The sequence below is a fragment of the Sander lucioperca genome, chromosome 17 (genome assembly GCF_008315115.2).
Source record: "Sander lucioperca isolate FBNREF2018 chromosome 17, SLUC_FBN_1.2, whole genome shotgun sequence".
In the NCBI taxonomy this organism is placed as follows: domain Eukaryota; kingdom Metazoa; phylum Chordata; class Actinopteri; order Perciformes; family Percidae; genus Sander; species Sander lucioperca.
Window position 1 is genome coordinate 26,872,583 of NC_050189.1, and position 18,186 is coordinate 26,890,768.

At 39.8% G+C, this 18,186-nt stretch overlaps 1 protein-coding gene across 1 annotated transcript in view; it reads left to right on the top strand.

Annotated features, from left to right (window-relative positions):
• LOC116052928 (junction plakoglobin-like) overlaps positions 1–18,186 on the top strand; it is a 142,346-nt gene that overhangs the window by 112,364 nt on the left and 11,796 nt on the right. Inside the window, exons 11-15 of the mRNA XM_031303775.2 lie at positions 3,470–3,622; positions 5,410–5,529; positions 9,130–9,280; positions 12,401–12,522; positions 13,352–13,391. Coding sequence (XP_031159635.1) covers positions 3,470–3,622; positions 5,410–5,529; positions 9,130–9,280; positions 12,401–12,522; positions 13,352–13,391 — 586 coding nt within the window. The remainder of the gene's footprint in view (positions 1–3,469; positions 3,623–5,409; positions 5,530–9,129; positions 9,281–12,400; positions 12,523–13,351; positions 13,392–18,186) is intronic.

Below are 18,186 nucleotides of genomic sequence, written 5' to 3' on the forward strand. Positions count from 1 at the left end.
TCTTTTATCCAAAAATAACATGGATGTATGGGTGTTCTTTGCAGGTAAAATTAATGATTATTTTCATTACATCTTAGGTGTTTTATTCAATTTTACAGCATTTGAATTTTTTTGTAAATGGTTTCAAAACAGTATCCTGACTAAACTATACAGTGTGATTCACTCAACATCCTCTGATCTTAACTATTAGGAAAAATAATTCATAACTTCTGCTTTTTTTAACTCAAACATTAGGTATAATATCATATAAACTAGGTTTATTGACCATGAATTTAAAAAAAAAGCGTTACAAAAAGCGACAAAAAAAGTTCATATTTTGACCTGGAAAGATAACTATTTCATGGTCAACTGGAAGACAACACAAGGGTTAAAGGGGACATATCATGCTTTTCCGTATTTTCTGTCATATTTACAATGTTATAATGATTCATGTAAAACATTGCCAAAACATTCAAATAATGAGGTTAACACATTTTAGACAAATATCTGTGAGCTAAAACGTTTCCGACTGTTCTGAATGCTCCGGTTTTAACAGTTTTTTCTACTGTCGTCTAAGTATTATGCAACTCTAAGCCGGACTTCTATTATTGGTTATCTGCTCTTGGCAGGGAACTACTGAAGTGTTTTTCTTAAGCTACTGCGGTGTTAACATTGTTGCATGTAGCTACATGCTACGGCAGTAAACAATGTCATGTTGGCTGCCAGTATGATTAAATTCTCCCCGATTCCAGGCCACATTACTCCTGAAACATTTCTGGTTATGTCATATTTTGTTTAAAAGCCTTTATTTGCAATATTTGACTGTTGAAAGTGCTGCTATATTCCATTAGTGTCCACTGCTAACTATAGTAGCTACATGCTAACGGCAGTAAAAGTTGTCGTCTTTGCTGACAATTTGTTAAATTCTCCCCAATTTCAGGTCACATTACTGCTGAAACATGGCCAATTGGGTAGTGTCTGGTTCAGAAGCCTTTTACTGCGTTTTTTGACGGTGGAACGTACTGTTTCTTTCAATGGAGTCTGGTGAGTTTGGCGTTTTCAGGGTTTGTGTTTAAACAAGAAGGTCTATCTCTGTAGGGATCCCTTCCATAATGTTGTCAGACACTTATAATAAAAAACAAGGACTTATAGTGGACGTAAATTGACGTTGCACAAATGCTCTAAATGGTTACAATGCAGCCTGTATCGCGGCCTGCTGACTGCAGCGCTCTTGCCCAATACTGGACTTATTTAAAAAAATGTTGTTCCCATTGGTCACTTGTTCACAAAAATATGGGAAAATAGGGACCAGGTTGAAAAACATACATTTACATTTTAAAGTTAACATTTTCTCTTATCCAGTGTAATAGCATGACATCTACTCGAGGGACAGTCAGAAACTTTGTACAGACATGTATGGTCCCCAGATTATGGTGGATTTTTGTGATACTTTGGCTTTTCCTCAAGCGCCACCATGAGGTTGACATTTTTGTTGCAGCATTAAATGCCTCGACATTCATAATCATCATCATAATATCCTAATAATAATAATAATAATAACTTTTATTTATATAGCGCCTTTCAAGAAACCCAAGGACACTTTACATAAATAGAGGTTGTAGGCTGTGGTAAACAGGTGGTGTTTCAGGAGTTTTTTTTTAAATATGTCCAGGGATGTATCATTTCGGATATCTGCAGGGAGAGTGTTCCAGAGGGACTAAAGACTCTCTCTCCGAAGGTGCAGAGTCTGGTGTGGGGAATGGAGAGCAGGTCAGCGTCTGAGGACCGCAGGTTTCGGGGTGGGGTGTATGGATGGAGGAGGTCAGAGAGGTACAGTGGGGCCAGGGCATGGAGGGATTTGTAGGTGAGAAGGAGGATTTTATATGTGATGCGGGACTTAATTGGGAGCCAGTGAAGGTGGATGAGGGTTGGGGTGAGGGTTTGGTGATTCTTTAACGTTTCCGATAGCATCATCATCAGGACAAAATATTAATATATCCAAAACTTTGATTTATAATACCTGTACAACTAATGACATTGCCATCAACCCCCACTGTACTTTGTTTGGTACTAATCAGTAAACATCGAAAATGAATCCTAATGGGCTAAACAAGATAGTAAACCTGGTAAAGTAAAACCTTCAAAACATCAGCATGTTAGCATTGTCACGGTTAGCATGCTGGTATTACCATTTTCCTAAAATCACTATTGTGAAATGCAACCCTACAAAGTTGCTAGTGTCTTGTTCCACTAGAATGGCCTGAGTTGTGGCACTCAGGCCCATGCCCAGTGGTTCCTACTGAAGACATACAGCTTAAAAAAAAACCACATAAAAAAAGGCTCAGGGAATTCCTAAAACAGATGACCACTGTAGTTTTCAGCTAATCAAAACAGGAGGAATCAATCAATTTTGGGGGATTCTTCTGTTGCATCAGTGAGTATTTCTGGCAGCAGGATGGTCTAGTAGAATTAAAAGTAAACTGCATTGTGTGTTCCTGGTAATGAAGGAACATGTCAGCCAGTGCAACAGTGTGTCTCACTGATGTGTTTTTAATAGTTTTTGAACAACAATGGAGCTCCATGGCACAGAGGAAGGATATATGTCAGGCTTTAATACATACACAATACTTGTTAGTAGCATCAATTCATTGTTGGTGTGGTTCAGAATGTGGCTCAGAAAGCAAAAAAAAAAAATATCTGTGCATAAACACTGACTCAAAACTGTTCTAGCACCCACACCTTTACATCTGCTCTCGATTTCTCTTTGTCACTGTCTAATAGGCCTTCCTAGTACGTGAAATGGGCCCTTTTCAATTTGTCCTTCTCTCACTCGCCCACACACACACACACACACACACACACACACACACACACTCATGCTCTTCTCTCCCTCAGTCGGACAGCCCTGCCAACTCCGGCAGATTATATTAATGAACTGAGGTATTGGAGTTTAATGATGTGGAATGGAGAAATAGACAATGTGACTTTATAAGGAAGTCAGAGAGAGAGAGAGAGAGAGAGAAGGAGAGAGTGTTTTCCCTGATTTCCAAATTCCCCTGCATTTGTAATGTGTTTACACTTTTGGGGAACTTTCCCAACATGCTTTGCACTGATGCTATTCCCTCTGAAAGACTAAGCATGTAGTGCTTGAAAGGTAAAAGCAGAGCTTCTCTAGCATATCAGTATTTAACTTGTGTAGCAGTGAGACAGCACTGAGCTCCTGTGGCCCAGTTGTCTCTTCAGCAATGAGCGAGAGCTCCATCCACGGAAAGCTGTTAGATCTTTTTCCTCTCATCCCTGTGGTTTCCTTTGATATGATGCATTATGCACTGCTTGGTAAACATTAATGCGGTGCATGCAGTTGGCTGAAGTTCCAAACAGTAAATCCATTTGGAGGCACCACCACAGGTAAAGTTTCCTTTAAAGCTGACCCAAATAGGCCCTGGAACATCCTGTAGAGAAAGGTCTTTGATGTCTGTCCTCTTCCCAGGCTACGGTTGGTCTGATCCGGAACCTGGCGCTGTGCCCGGCCAATCAGGCGCCCCTGAGGGAGGCAGGAGCTATTCCACGATTGGTCAACCTGCTGCTGAAGGCTCATCAGGACACACAGAGACACGCCTCCTCGGCACAGCAAACATACCAGGTCTGGACCAAGTACACACACGCACGCAAACACGCACACACACACACACACACACACACACACACACACACACACACACACACACACACACACACACAAATTAGCTGTATACAGGGTTAAACGTAATTTGCTCTTACCAATGTATCACCGTATGTGACTTTCGTCCATAGCAATCCCCACCAATCAGTCCCGAAATGTTGGCAATTCTATCTATCTCTATCTTCTCTCTATCTATCATTGCCAGCAGCATTTTTTTCTTCTGTGTCTTTATCTTGCCCAGCGAAATATGCTTTATCCAAATACGATGGGCAAACACGCTAGCACATCCGAGTTAGCTGGTAAATGGTGTACACATATTCTTTATGAATCCTTACAGTCATTCCACGAAATAGCCAAGCAGGCCGACCTTATTGCACAATCCAAATAGACTTCAAAATTTGTCTTTGTTTAAAATGGTTAATTTGATCCTGGACGAGCCTTTAATATGCCACAACCTGGCTCAATGCTGGACAAAGAAGGGGAGACCACACATGAATTGTAACAAAAAATATTTTGTTTTGACATAATAGGGGAAATGAGTGTAATGATAAACTAAATGTAATGAAACAGCGCGCCTGCGTAGCTCACCTTGTGGAGCGTGTGCCCCATGTACAGAGGCTCAGTACTCGCCGCAGTGGCTGCAGGTTCTGTTCCAACCTGCGGCCCTTTGCTGCATGTCGTTCCCTCTCTCCCTCCCCTTTCATGTCTGGGCTGTCCTATCAAATGGAGGCTTAAATGCCAAATAAATAATCTTAAATGTAACAAAATAACACAGGGTGGAAGCCAGGGGGAGAGAAGGACTGTGTGTAGAAGGCTTCTTATTACACAATAGTGCATTCTCCCTTTATAAATCCCAATTAACTGCAAATTTGGCACATGGGAGCTAATGCTCATTAGTTGCCTATCAATAATCAGTGAAGCATCCCCTATTCATTGTAATCGATACTGAGAGAACAATAGCAAATTAAGATAAAAAGCTTTGTGGCTACATGGAGGCAGTGAATGCTTACAGCAAAACCAAAAGGAGCATAGCTGTTCACAGACAGAGTGTTTGTGCAAGGGGACACAGGAGCTCAACCCACTTGATAAGTAGGATCTGGCATCGTGAACTGGTTCCTACTCGGAATCTTTTCCAAAATTACGATTCCAATGGAATCGTTTTTTTATTGGAATCGTTTGGAAAATTTGGTTTCAAATTTGATTATCGGTTCCAAATTTAACACGTGCAAGTTTTGGTTTAAGGGTGGCCACCATACTTCCAGGCACTTGTTGTGTTGCAGCCATGGAGCACAGTAAGCAGCGCTCTAAAGTGTGGCTTTATTTTATGTTGAAAAAGCCCGGTAAAACTGTAAATCACCAGTGAATTAAAATAAAATGTGAAATAAGCATGTGACCTGTTTCAACTCCACCCCTCAAATAATGGGAATCGAGAATCGATAAAAAACGGAATCAAAAGGAAGAATCGGAATTGGAATCAGAATTGTTAATATTGAAACGATGCCCAACCCTATTGATGAGCAACTGTAATTAGCTTTGATATTACAACAGATTGAGTTATGAAAATATCTTTGAGCTTTAACACAATTAAGAAAGGTTTTCATTATTAGATTTCATCATTAGCATAATCAATGCACCCAAATTGCTATATAAGGCTACCCTTTCCACTCCATTTGGGGGGCAAGTTTCCTTCCTTTTTGCTTCCTTTGATGTCTCTCTGCCTTTGTGTTTCTGTCTGTCTCTGTGATCAGGATGGTGTTCGCATGGAGGAAATAGTAGAGGGCTGCACAGGAGCGCTTCATATTCTGGCGAGAGACCCCATAAACAGAGGAGAGATTGCTAGCATGCAGACCATTCCACTGTTTGTACAGGTACACTCACATGCATGCTACAACATGCATATGAAATGAAGGTATCAGGCTAAATGAACTACGGCAACAGCTGACGTGATCTAGCACCAAGGTTTTTTCTACCTTCTTCTTTTATCTGTGTCCTGAGCAGTTTGCAGTTGCTACTGAAAGTTGTTTGAGGGATGTAGTAGGAGGTCGGAATTTGGCTCTCACTGGTGGAAATCTATTTCTTGCTTTTCCTATTCCAGGCCTGATATTTTTGATGGATAAGAATCGTCTCCTACCACACGCAACGCAAGGGCGATATTGTTGTTTTCTTGACATTCAGAACATTAATATAGCAGCCCGCTGTTTTTTTCAGTATTTACCTTAAACTTTGGTAGGAACAGTTTTTGCCAAAATTATTAAATATGCACAGTAATAAAAAAGATGATAAATGTTTGGAATGACATGTCAATGAGAAAAGATCACAATTTAGCCAATGGAAATTTAAATAAAATATATGTTTATTATATCCAGTAAAGATTTTTTAATTCTGCAATGTTTGAAATGTTTAACTATAAATACTTAATGCTTCAAATCATCGTTAATTCATCACTATTCAGACTCTACTGCTGTTGCCAAAGCTGCAGCTAGCTGACAGTGTGTAGTACAGCGGGTTGCCGGATCGTCAGGTCACTGTTGCCAACTCTTTTCCAATAAAAGTAGCTAACACCAGCTCCAAAAGTCGCTAAAAGTAGCTAGATGACATCATATGCTCATTTGCATATTTGTGCAATCATTTGCATAAAGCTTAGTGGATGTGTCAGCAAGGTAGATAGAAAGAAAGAGAAATAATAGCCAAATAATCACAAACTCACTACGGGAATTTATATCAAATTATAATTATTACTTAGGTAGCCTATACAGTATTTGAAGTAAAAAAAAAAAAAAAAAAAAGCAATTCTACAAAGGGAGGGAGAAATATCGATAAACAAATCTCAAAGAAGGCTGGCTTGCCCAGAGCCAGGCAGGCCAGCTCAGCGGCGTCTTTCTCCCGTCGCGTCCCACTGTCTGTCCTACCTACACCGGCCCCCGCAACTTGTCCCCCCTCCCCTTCTACCTGCCTGCGCAGTGCTGCTGCACATAAGGAGAGAGCAGAGAGGGGAGGGGCTGCTCCTCAGTCACAGAACAGAAGAGAGAGGTGACTGTTTTGGCGGCCACAAGAGAGAAATACCGCGCTAAGGGGGTGTCTGAGAAGTCGCTAAATCTAGCGACAAAGTCGCTAAGTTGGCAACACTGTGTCAGGTATTCCCCATATCTTGCTTTTTTGCCCACTTTTTGCAGAAAACCCACAAACCTGTGTGTAGTTAAAATGACAAGACCATTTGAAATCGAAAGAATGTGGGTAAGAACAATTCAGCAGCACTTTTGATATTTGTCGGGACATCCCGTCCTAGTCTCGCATAGCTAGACCTATCTCCACAGCGCTGTGGAGATACGGTCTAACTACATCACAGATGCATTCTGGGATAGGAGAAAAAAAAAACTCTGGATTGTTTGCATTTCTTTAAACCAATCACAACTGTCTTGGGCGACGCTAAGCTCCAGTAACGTGAGCCTTGACATTAGCTTTTTTGCTCACCAGCCACTGTGGCTAGTGATTTTCCAAAAGCTACTAGCCACTCAGCATCTTCACTAGCCGCTAATCTGTGAAAAAATTAAGTTTTATTTGAATAAAGTTGACTATGGTTTGCTACAATTAACTTGAAGAACCAGATTTACAGCCCTTTTAAATGTAAATGAGCACTGAAAACACCCAAGTCAAGACTACATAACACTGCAGTCATCAAATATTCAGCTCTGATTATGTGTGTTAAGCTCCTTTTTGTATGAAAACATGCAACCGAATAAGACACAGACATGAAAAGAGTAGCTTATTATGCATAAGCTAGGTGGTGCAGGGGTCAGGGGCAGATCTAGAAAAATATTTATGGGGTGGCGAGAGGGGGGCAGGAATTTTTGAGGGGTGGCAACATATGGCAGACGTATATATACTGAATTTAATCACAGTTGTCACAGTTTGATGAGAAATAGTATGTACACACTACAAAAGGGCACAGGCTGCCATTTACAAACTCATACAGACAAACTTAATCTCATGCAATCAATGTCCTGCATTTAAGGTTTCATGTGAAACAGTTCTTATTAGGAATAAGTGACCATACAATGTGATCTCACTTAATAGGAGATAGAAGTATGATAGAAGTAAGGGGCATTATCACAGGAAAGGCATAAAGGTAAGACACAGGTGATGAGTGGCAGATGTGTGAGAGGGGAAGCAAACTGTTTTTGACTGACTGCAGTCGGACATTGGAGATTTGCACTCGTAAATTGTCAAATTGGCCATAACTTTTAATTCGTTGCTGCCAACTGGGGTGGCAGCAGGGGTGGCAAGGCTTTCTTTTACCTATGCCACCCTGGTAGATCCGCCCCTGGCAGGGGTGGAGAAGATTAGTTGAAAGCAGTTGAAAGTGATTTTGAGCGCTTGTGTGTAACTTAGCACCTCGGTGACGGGAAGTGGAGCACACAGACCAAATGTCCTGCTAAATTGTCCTGCTGCACGCTCTCTCTGTACTTATTCTACTAACCTATATCTTATGCAGTCCATGACCTGTACAAACACAACTGTTGCCTCGGCTTGCCATGTCGCATGCACGCGCGCTGAACGGAGCTCTGGGGGATATTTTAAGGAATTGCCGCAGCTTGCTGGTCTGATGTGCCATACGGGCCACTGTACTCCAGTCGTGGGCTGCCGCTGCACTCTGGGTCACAGCTGCGTTCCTGTGTTGGGCGGTGGCACAGTAGGCTACTCCAGCCAACAGTGTTACAATATAAAGGCATGCCACCCGCCAAAGTGCCTAGTGAGAGTGACTGTGTTACGTGCCAAATGCAGGTAGATTTCGGCAGTGGTGGGTAACACAGGCACTGTTGGCAAATGTCAAGCCCTCAACGTGAGCTATTTAAATTAGCTTGATACATGGTTAAACGCCATTTGCGCTTACCAGTGTATTGTACTAATTGGTCCCAAAACGTCCCAGTTAGAGAGTAAATGCTGTTTACATTCTTTCACCGAAAGCAGGCCTTTTCTTCAAAACTTGCCATTTTCAGCATGTAGCTTGCTAGCTTGAAGTTTGTTTTTGTTTCCTGAATCAAACGGAGTTTGAGAATGGCAACACACAGAAAGCGAAAGGTGAGGGACATTGCGCCGGATGTCAAGCAGTTATCCTGGAAATGTACTTCAGTTGATCGAGACAAGTACCGTCCATCCCCAAATATCAAATGTCATCATCGGTTTTACTACGGACTGCATGTAATGAAGCAGCTGATCAACCATCCCCTTGCAGATAAAAATAATGTAATGAATGAAATATACTTACTTTGCTGCTTATCACAGCAGGCTTTACACTCAGTCGTGTAAAGTTGTCCACAGTCGTGTGGACATTCAGAACACATAGAAACATGTTGTGTCATACAGTCATGTCCGCCACACCTACACACTATTTATGTCTATGGAAGGTGTAACTGAGAGACATACATTTGGCTATGTGTGTGTGTGTGTGTGTGTGTGTGTGTGTCCAGCTGCTGTACTCGTACGTGGAGAACGTGAAGCGAGTATCGGCGGGCGTCCTGTGCGAGCTGGCCCTGGACAAACAGTCTGCAGAGCTCATCGATGCAGAGGGAGCGTCAGCACCACTCATGGAGCTGCTGCACTCCAACAACGAGGGAATCGGTAAGTCTCTCTCTCCTTTCCTGCTTCAGAGGCACATCTCAGCTAACAACTAGATATTAACCAATGCGTGCTCTTCCATGTTAGGATGTTTCAGGCTAACACACCTAATATGATCTAACTAAATGTGAGAACGTTCAATGGAAACAGACTTAGCAAACAAATCATAACGTACATGAAGCATGTAACACCAACATCCAAGCTTTTCACTCAACTTAAGAGACTAAAAATAGTGGCAGGGTTACGTCGGTTTTAAAATGTTGTCTGGGATAGCCGGTTAATTAGATTGTGATTGCTGTGGAACATCGGTATGAATGCATAAACATTAACTCCACTGCTGAATCTTAAATCCTAATAAGTTTTCTTATACACTTGTGGGTGTGTATGTGTGTGAAGGTGGTTCTAGAACAGAAACAAATTCAATACACAATGTTGTGAACAATACAACTTGGCAAATGCATGTAACTACTATTGTACTTACACTAACAAAATTATTTAACTTAAATAAGGCTAAACATACGTATGCAGCAGATAAACAAAAATAGCTTGACTAAGTTAATATTCCACAAGTTAGCCACAAATTGTATTTGTTTAATGTCTGCATCTCACACACACACACACACACACACTCAATTAGCAACTGTAACCTACCTCAAATTAATACATGAAACAAACAGAAATGGCATATTTCCATCATGATTTCCATATGGTTTTCCATCGTTTGAGCTTCGACTGGAGCTCTTTAAGTTAGATCATCTTTTTGGGTCCTCTATTTCTGCAATGGTTTAATGGCACCTTGTCTCGCTTTGCCAGACCTTCCTCCACAGCACTGCGGAGGAGGGTCTGCCTAGTCCACACAGCATTCCGGGATGGGAGAAAAACATGCTGTGGTTTATTGGCACTTCTTTAAACCAATCACAATCGTCATGGGCGGCGCTAAGCACCGGCTGCAGGCCCGGTGCCTCTGTTAAATAGCCTCGGGAAGGAACTTGTTTTGGTGGAACATGTGTACATTCAAAAGTTGTTTTAGTCGTGCAACAGAAAACTCAGATTGGACAGATAGTCTAGCTAGCTGTCTGGATTTACCCTGCAGAGATCTGAGGAGCAGTTAACCATAGTCCTCATAAATCCACCAGAGTTTAAAATTACAACACAAAGAAAGCAAAAGGTACCGGACATCTGGCCAAATATGATGCATTATAAAATGATTATAATGCATTAAAATTATGAGAATTATAATACACTATAATCCTGGAAAGAAAATGGTAGTCAGGGAGTGACTAGTATTATGATACTTGACCTTAAAAGTCATTATAAAATGGTTTATAATGTGTTATGATTATTGTTAAAGCGTTATGATTATTTAGTGTGCTTATAACTATATTTATACATCGCTATAAGCAGATTATAAACTCATTATAAATCTGTTTATAATGCATTATAGAGACAGGCTTCATAGAAAGTGTTACCCCAAAAATTATTTCTTCAGTTAAAACTGAAATGCATGCTGTCCACGCCAGTGGACATGTGTAAAAAGTAAAAAAAGTAAAAAATGAATGCATGAAAGGGTTGTGCAGTCACTGATCATGCCAGCTCCGCAGACAGACTAGAGCCAGCACCAGGGACCCGGGTCACGACGGGCTGGTGGCTAGCTGCTAGCTAGCTGCTATTTGAAGAAAACAGCAGTTATTGCTGTTTCTTGGACGAGAGTGGCAACTCTACAAGTATGACACCAACCAGCCCCCAGACTGAATTGCGTGCTGTCATCAAGATCACAGGCAAGTTCATAGGTTGACGCAAGTTCATAGGTCGACACTTTGGAGGAGCGGCAGCCTCTCAAACGTACAAAAATCTTTTAAATCGACCGCCAGGGAGTGACAGTAGCTCAGGGGGGGTGGCAGTAGCTCAGTCCGTAGGGAGTTGGGTTGGGAACCGGAGGGTCGCTGGTTCAAGAGCAAGGCACCAAACCCACCCCGAACCAAACCCACAGGGCACCTGTTCAGCAGTCGCAGCCCACTCACTCTGACATCTCTCCATTAGTGCATGTAAAAGGACCTGAGCGTGTGTGTGTGTGTGTGTGTGTGCGTGTGTGTGTGTGTGTGTGTGTGTGTGTGTATGTATTTCAGGCCTGTGTGTAGTGTGTAATAACAACAGAGTGTAAATTGTAATTTCCCCATTGGGGATCAATAAAGAGTATAAATTATTGTCGATCTGAAATAAATACAGATTTAGCAACTGCATATCCTATTTCTTACCTAAAATGTTTTCAGAAGCACATTTCGGTGAACTATTTTCGCAAAATAAGAGATTGTTTTCCAAACGAGCTGCCATTAAGACCTGTTTTGAAATCCCTACGTGTAGGGTGCAATCAGCTGCAGCCATCGTGGTGCTGGGAGGGTGTAGCCTGTTTTCTTAGCTTGTCAGTGGTCAGTGAAGAGAAACTGATAATTTCTTGTGGCTAGTCCACTAGCGTGCAATGCTGCCATGAACCCTGCCATGAAAATAAGCCTATATGGGCACTGTGTGTATCTTTCCTCTGTCTTGTTGCTCCACCGGACAGCAGCAGTAAGGTCTCTCCTTCTTTTCGCCATGTTTACATATGTGTGCGAGAGAACTCTCTCGGGGGGCGAGTACTCTCTCTTCCTATTGGTCAATGTCAAGGAAATTGTCGTAGAACATGTCACACTAGGCGGAAAAAGACAAAAAATGTCGACATGCTAGACTTTGTGCGTTGTGGTCATGAAGCGTCCCAGACTTTAGATCGCTGATCTTTGATTATGTCACACTACAAGAGGTAAAGACGTTCCCGACCCTCATGATCGGGCACGACTTTGAACGTTTGTCTGCGACGTGTCTGTCGGGTCAAAATCGGGCTGAACCCTGATGTGTAGTCTGATCCTGGCATTATATAATCTGCCCCTCTTTCACAAAACATATATTAACAAAACAATTAAATAATACAGCAAAATGTTAAGATGATTATTTAAATTTGTAATAGTTCTTATGATCAATTTCTAATCATTCTTATAATCACACAATTGCAAATTGTTGCAGGAACTGAATATTCATGTTTTGGGTGACGTGAGCCTTTTGACTGACTGTAGCGTTGCCCTCTCCCTGCAGCCACGTATGCAGCAGCAGTGCTGTTCCGAATTTCGGAAGACAAGAGTTCAGACTACAGGAAGAGAGTGTCAGTGGAGCTCACACACTCACTCTTCAAACATGACCCTGCCGCCTGGGAAATGGTAAGGACGATGTGTTCTCGCGACACTAAGGTTTAACTTTGACAACACCCTGAGAAGGCACTGCTAAATTTGGATTTATTACTTCAACTCCGCCAATAAGAATCATAAAGGTGTTAGTTGTCCGAGCTTAAAGTCCAACTAAAGTTAAATGTCATGTTTTTGAGTTTCTTTGTTATTGGGTTTTATCTACAGCATACATCATCACATACAACATTACATGATCTGTAAACCACATGTCCTGTCTCAATTGAGAAATTTGTATTCCTTTGTATTTATCTGTTGGAACACATCAAGAGCTGTCATTTCACTGGGTTTGTAAAGTACAATGAGATTAAGATTGCAACCTCCAATAAATGCTATACAAATACATAAATTAATTAGGTAAAGATAAAAATAAAAAATATGGCTAAAAATAGCAAACAAATGATAGTAATTCACTTTTTGAGTTGTATTCTAATCAGTTTCTTTGTTCTTTCTTTTATGTTTGGTCTAAATAAGAAACAGTGTATTTGTTTAGCTATGATTCAGCATTTTCAAAGTTATGAACTGTCTCCAAATAAATTTTTTCATCCATTCGTGTTTTCCTGTGTAAGCAATTATAGTTGTTTAGTGGACTGACGTTTGCTCTGTGTGAGAATTGTTCTATTTGGTCAATAACATTGGTTTGCAAGGTTTTCCTGTGTGTGTGTGTGTGTGTCCAACTTCACAGCCTCCACTGTGATAACTCCTTTATTGACCCGTCTGCTTTAGACTGAAGCCGTGCTTCCATAGTGGTGTACAAAATCATTGATTATTTTGTTCATCTCTGTCTCTGTCTGTTCCTCAACAGGCCCATGCAGTTCCTTTGGAGCCTACATACCTAGCTGATGGTAAGTACTTTGATTTACAGGGAAATACTCCGAAAACACTGGTAATGCAACTACAAATACACATATTTAACATTTTGTGTAGTTTTAGCATCTAAAACACTTAAACAAGACTCATGACTGGCCTTTGGACCTCTCACTGATGTAATCTATAAGACCAAACCAACAGTGACATTTCTTCAGCAGTTATTTTATTAGATTTAGCGATAGTTATTAGCCACGACAGTGACACTGTTATTGTTTTCACCACTTAACACCCTTGGCCCGAATTAGCGTCATGGCTGGTGTGATCCCATCACAAGATGTTTTCTAGTTTATATTAGTTATTGAAACACCGTTCTCACCAAATTTATTGCTGAGATGTGAGAACACAGAAACATCACACATATGTTCACTTTATGTCTCTTGTTTTGTGATTGTCTGTGCTGGTGTCACTTCATGTTTCACTGTTTTTACCTCTATAAATACTGTGTTTAGTGCATTTTAAGGCGACCTTGGGTGTCATGAAAGGCGCCCTAAAATAAAATGTGTTATTATTCTTATTATATTCATCATCATCATCATCATCATCACTGCAACTGATGTCCAAATCCAGTTGGGCAAAGAAACAAAGACTATCTAAAATACTTTTTTATGGACGTCAAAATGAAAGTGAACACAACCAAAATGTTGTCTTGGTCTTGTTGAACTACAAAAACCCACAGCCCAGTTGTGGTCTTAAGAACCATTTGGAAGGGATTAACTTTACAGGTGAATGTAGGAAATGGAAATATAAAATATGCTCCTTAGTAATTTAACTCATTCTGGATGGCATTTTAACCATGGAGAAATACAGAATATGATCTGTTATAGACATGGACATTCAGCAAGACAAAGAAAATTATTTTTTGGGGGCTTTTTTCCCTTTACAGTATTTCAAAGTGACAGTGGATAGACAGGAAAGGTGGGATAGAGATGGGGGATGACGTGCAGCAAAGGGCCGCAGGTTGGATTTGAACCTGGGCCGCTGCAAAGGCCTCAGCCTACATGGGGTGCAGTATGAAGTATGAAGAATATGTGCAATGCACAATCATGTGTTAATATAACACATGATGAGTTAGATTAGATGAGTTAGATTTGGAGACTGTGAACACTGTAGACAGCTGATCAGCAGTGTCCTCCATCCATTTAATTTCTAAAAGCACAAACTATTTTTGGTCCCCTCAGTGTTCTCCATCAAACACAAGCTGGTGTAGAGGGCCTCAAACAAACCATGCAGGCTCATCAGACAGAAGTCCCAGGGCGAAACTGAGCTGTCAACACAGCAGCAAACACAAGAACACTGTTAAAATAAAGCTGGACATCAACGTGCACAACAATCTCAGCCTGTACACCTACAGAGAGATATTAGTATCTCACATACACACACGCACGCACGCACGCAGGCAGGCACGCACGCACGCACACGCACGCACGCACACACACACACACACACACACACACACACACACACACACACACACACACACACGACTCCCTACTGTTGACAGAATAGACTTGGGCTATGAAGCTGCTGCTGCACCATAGGGTGGGTGTGTTAGATGTCGTACTGAGAGAGTAAAGTACATGGTAATCATGATAAATTAAAGGATGATGATCAACTTTGATATACGGAAACACATCACATATACTTGAAACAATCACATATACTAGTTTCTGGCAAAAGTCTTTTTATTTCATATTGCCATTTGGTAACACTTTATAATCATAATGAAATAGTAAATTGATATTTAATTAAACTTAGGTTAACAGTTATTCTACTGTCTACTGTTAAACAATGAAGTTATGATTTATAATGTATACTAATTATTGGTAATGTTATATTTTGTGTTATTTTCACAGTTTATTGTTGCACACATCATAACATTTTATATATTGTATGTAGTATTTATTAATGATGACCAAATTATTTGTCAACCTTTAAAAAAATACTTTGTAAACCGTCAATAAACAATATTTGGATAGTTATTAAGTTGCAACTGATAATTATAACACCTTGTTAATGGTTAATATATATTCTGTAAACCATCTATAAACACTATTTAGATTTAGTTATTATCAGTGCACAAATAATCAATAACCATCTCTTTAATAGATCACTAAAATAAAATGTAATGGGACCAAACGAATGTTACTTGAAGCTGTATAAATTACTTATTACTCAATAAATAATAAAGATAAGCATTGCAACTTTATAATAGCCATCCAAATAATGTTTAGACAAAACAATTAACATTGACAAAGTATCAACTATCTATCTATAAGTTATAAACTAGTATTTAATATTACACTAAACTAATGATAAAATAACATTAAATAATTACTAATAATTCTTAAACATTATAAATCATAATTTCATTGTTTGTTAACAGTAAAATAACTATTAACTAAAGTTGAATTAAGTATCAATTTACTATTTTGTTAATGATTAATTGTAATTACCTAAATAAAATAGTTATTGATTATTAAAAAGTGTTTCCGCCATTTCTCCCATTTAGGCTTTAATGTCCAACCCATGTCTCACGGCAGTTCGTGAAATGTTCACGTAATTTAATCTATTGATTCATGTACATGGACACGTTTATCTCAGGTGTTTTTTTTTGTGATATCAGCACATTTTTTAAACTAATGTATTTCAGTGGGAAGCATCTTTCGTGATCACAGCACGATTCTTTCTGCCAGTCAGGCTGCAGCAGAGAAGCTGTATACAGCTTTGCTATTGTTGGTATTTTTAGCCCTATAACCGCTGTTTTAATCAACATTTATTCATGAGACCTTATCATGGTTTATATGTATTTCTTTTAATATTTCGGTCTTATTACCAGGGAAGCTGTATTGCTTTGTCGTTTATTGATATTTAAAAAAAACTACAACGCTACATCTATCAACATTTATTTAGATGTTGGATTAGGTTCAGGGTAAGCGCGGTAATTACTACGTCACTTCCGGAGTATTCTGCTGATTTTTACATTATTACGGTGCATAACTTACTGGAACAAAGCTGAGCAATGTGTTGTTGCTGGTGACAAAACCACTGATTAAATGTACATTGAAGCGATACTGGCGTTAAAGACCCGCTGATCACTGTCCGATTCTCTGATATGAATGCCGGCATTGCATTTTGGGATATGGGCTTCTCATTCGCCCCGCTCGGATCATATCATAGTAAAAGGTAAAGGTACTTTATTGTCACATACACATAGCAAAATTCATTCTCTGCATTCAACCCATCCCTGAAGGGAGCAGTGGACCGCCATTTACAGCGCCTGGGGACCAACTCCAGATCTGAGCCAGTGCCTTGATCAAGGGCACTGACTGGACAACCTAGTACATGTTTTTTTGATTGTGGGGGAAACCAGAGCACCCGGAAGAAACCCACGCAAACATGGGGAGAACATACAAACTCCCACACAGAAAGGCCCAGAATGACCTGGATTCGAACCCAGAACCTTCTTGCTGTGAAGCCACAGTGCTTACCATTGGGCCACCATGCTTCCATAGTGTTCCGTCTTACAGCATACTGTAATATTTCACCAGTAATAAAACCGAAATAATATTATTAAAATAAAGAAATTAATACCATGATGAAATCTAAATAAATGTTGATAGATGTAGCGTTATAGTTTTAAAAATATCAATAAACAACAAAGCAATTCAGCTTCCCTGGTAATGAGACCGAAATAATAACATTAAAAGAAATACCATGATAAGATCTGGTTAATAAATGTTGATTAAAACAGCGGTTATAGGGCTAAAAATACCAATAATAGCAAAGCTGTATACAGCTTCTCTGCTGCAGACCAACTGGCAGAAAGAATCGTGCTGTGATCACGAAAGATGCTTCCCACTGAAATACATTAGTTTAAAAAACGTGCTGACCATCACGAAAAAAGTGAGATAAACATGTTCATGTACACAAATCAATAGATTAAATTATGTGAACATTTTACGAACTGCCGTGAGACTGGGTTGTCATGTCATACGGTTATTGACAGGGTTGTCACCAGTGTCTTTTTGAACTTTTTCAACCCAATCAGAACTTAACTAAACCTGATGGGCATAAATCCATTAAAAAAATAGATCTGAAAGAGCTGTCATACAAATCCAACAAATTGAACAGTCCCAAACAGAGATACAACTTCAACACTGGCAGCAGCATAATGTTCCACCAATTAATGAGGTGAAATGCAGTGAAAAAAATGCAGTTTTCTCCTGTGATGATGATGACAATACTCTGCTTGATCAGAGCTGACAGAGAAGATCCACTCGGGTATCAACATAATGACACACATCTGCAGCAATAGAACAGGACCCTATCCAACCTTTAAACTAAAACTAAAATATGTACTGTATTTCATTTCCTTTCTTGTTTTGGCCCACATGGGCTTAACTACATACCAAGCCAAGTTATAGAAGTATGTACAAACAATTTCCATCTTATTTGCTGTAAATCTTGCTGCGTAAATCTGATCTTGTGGACACTTTGAAGACAGATTTGGTGTGCAGATTTGATGCGGAAACAACAGATTTGACAAGTTGCAATGTGAAAGTTGTATATTGTCTAGTACATGTTGTAGCATATCTAAAACATCAAAGTGCATCTGTATTTTTTTTTATAAATTTGCAATACTACAGATGTAACAGATGATAACACGATTCAGACACAAAGGTAATTCAACAATCATAAAAACAAAACAAACACAAACAAAAAGTAAATTTAAAAGACTTAAAAAGCATTAAGGTGTAGGAATGACCATCT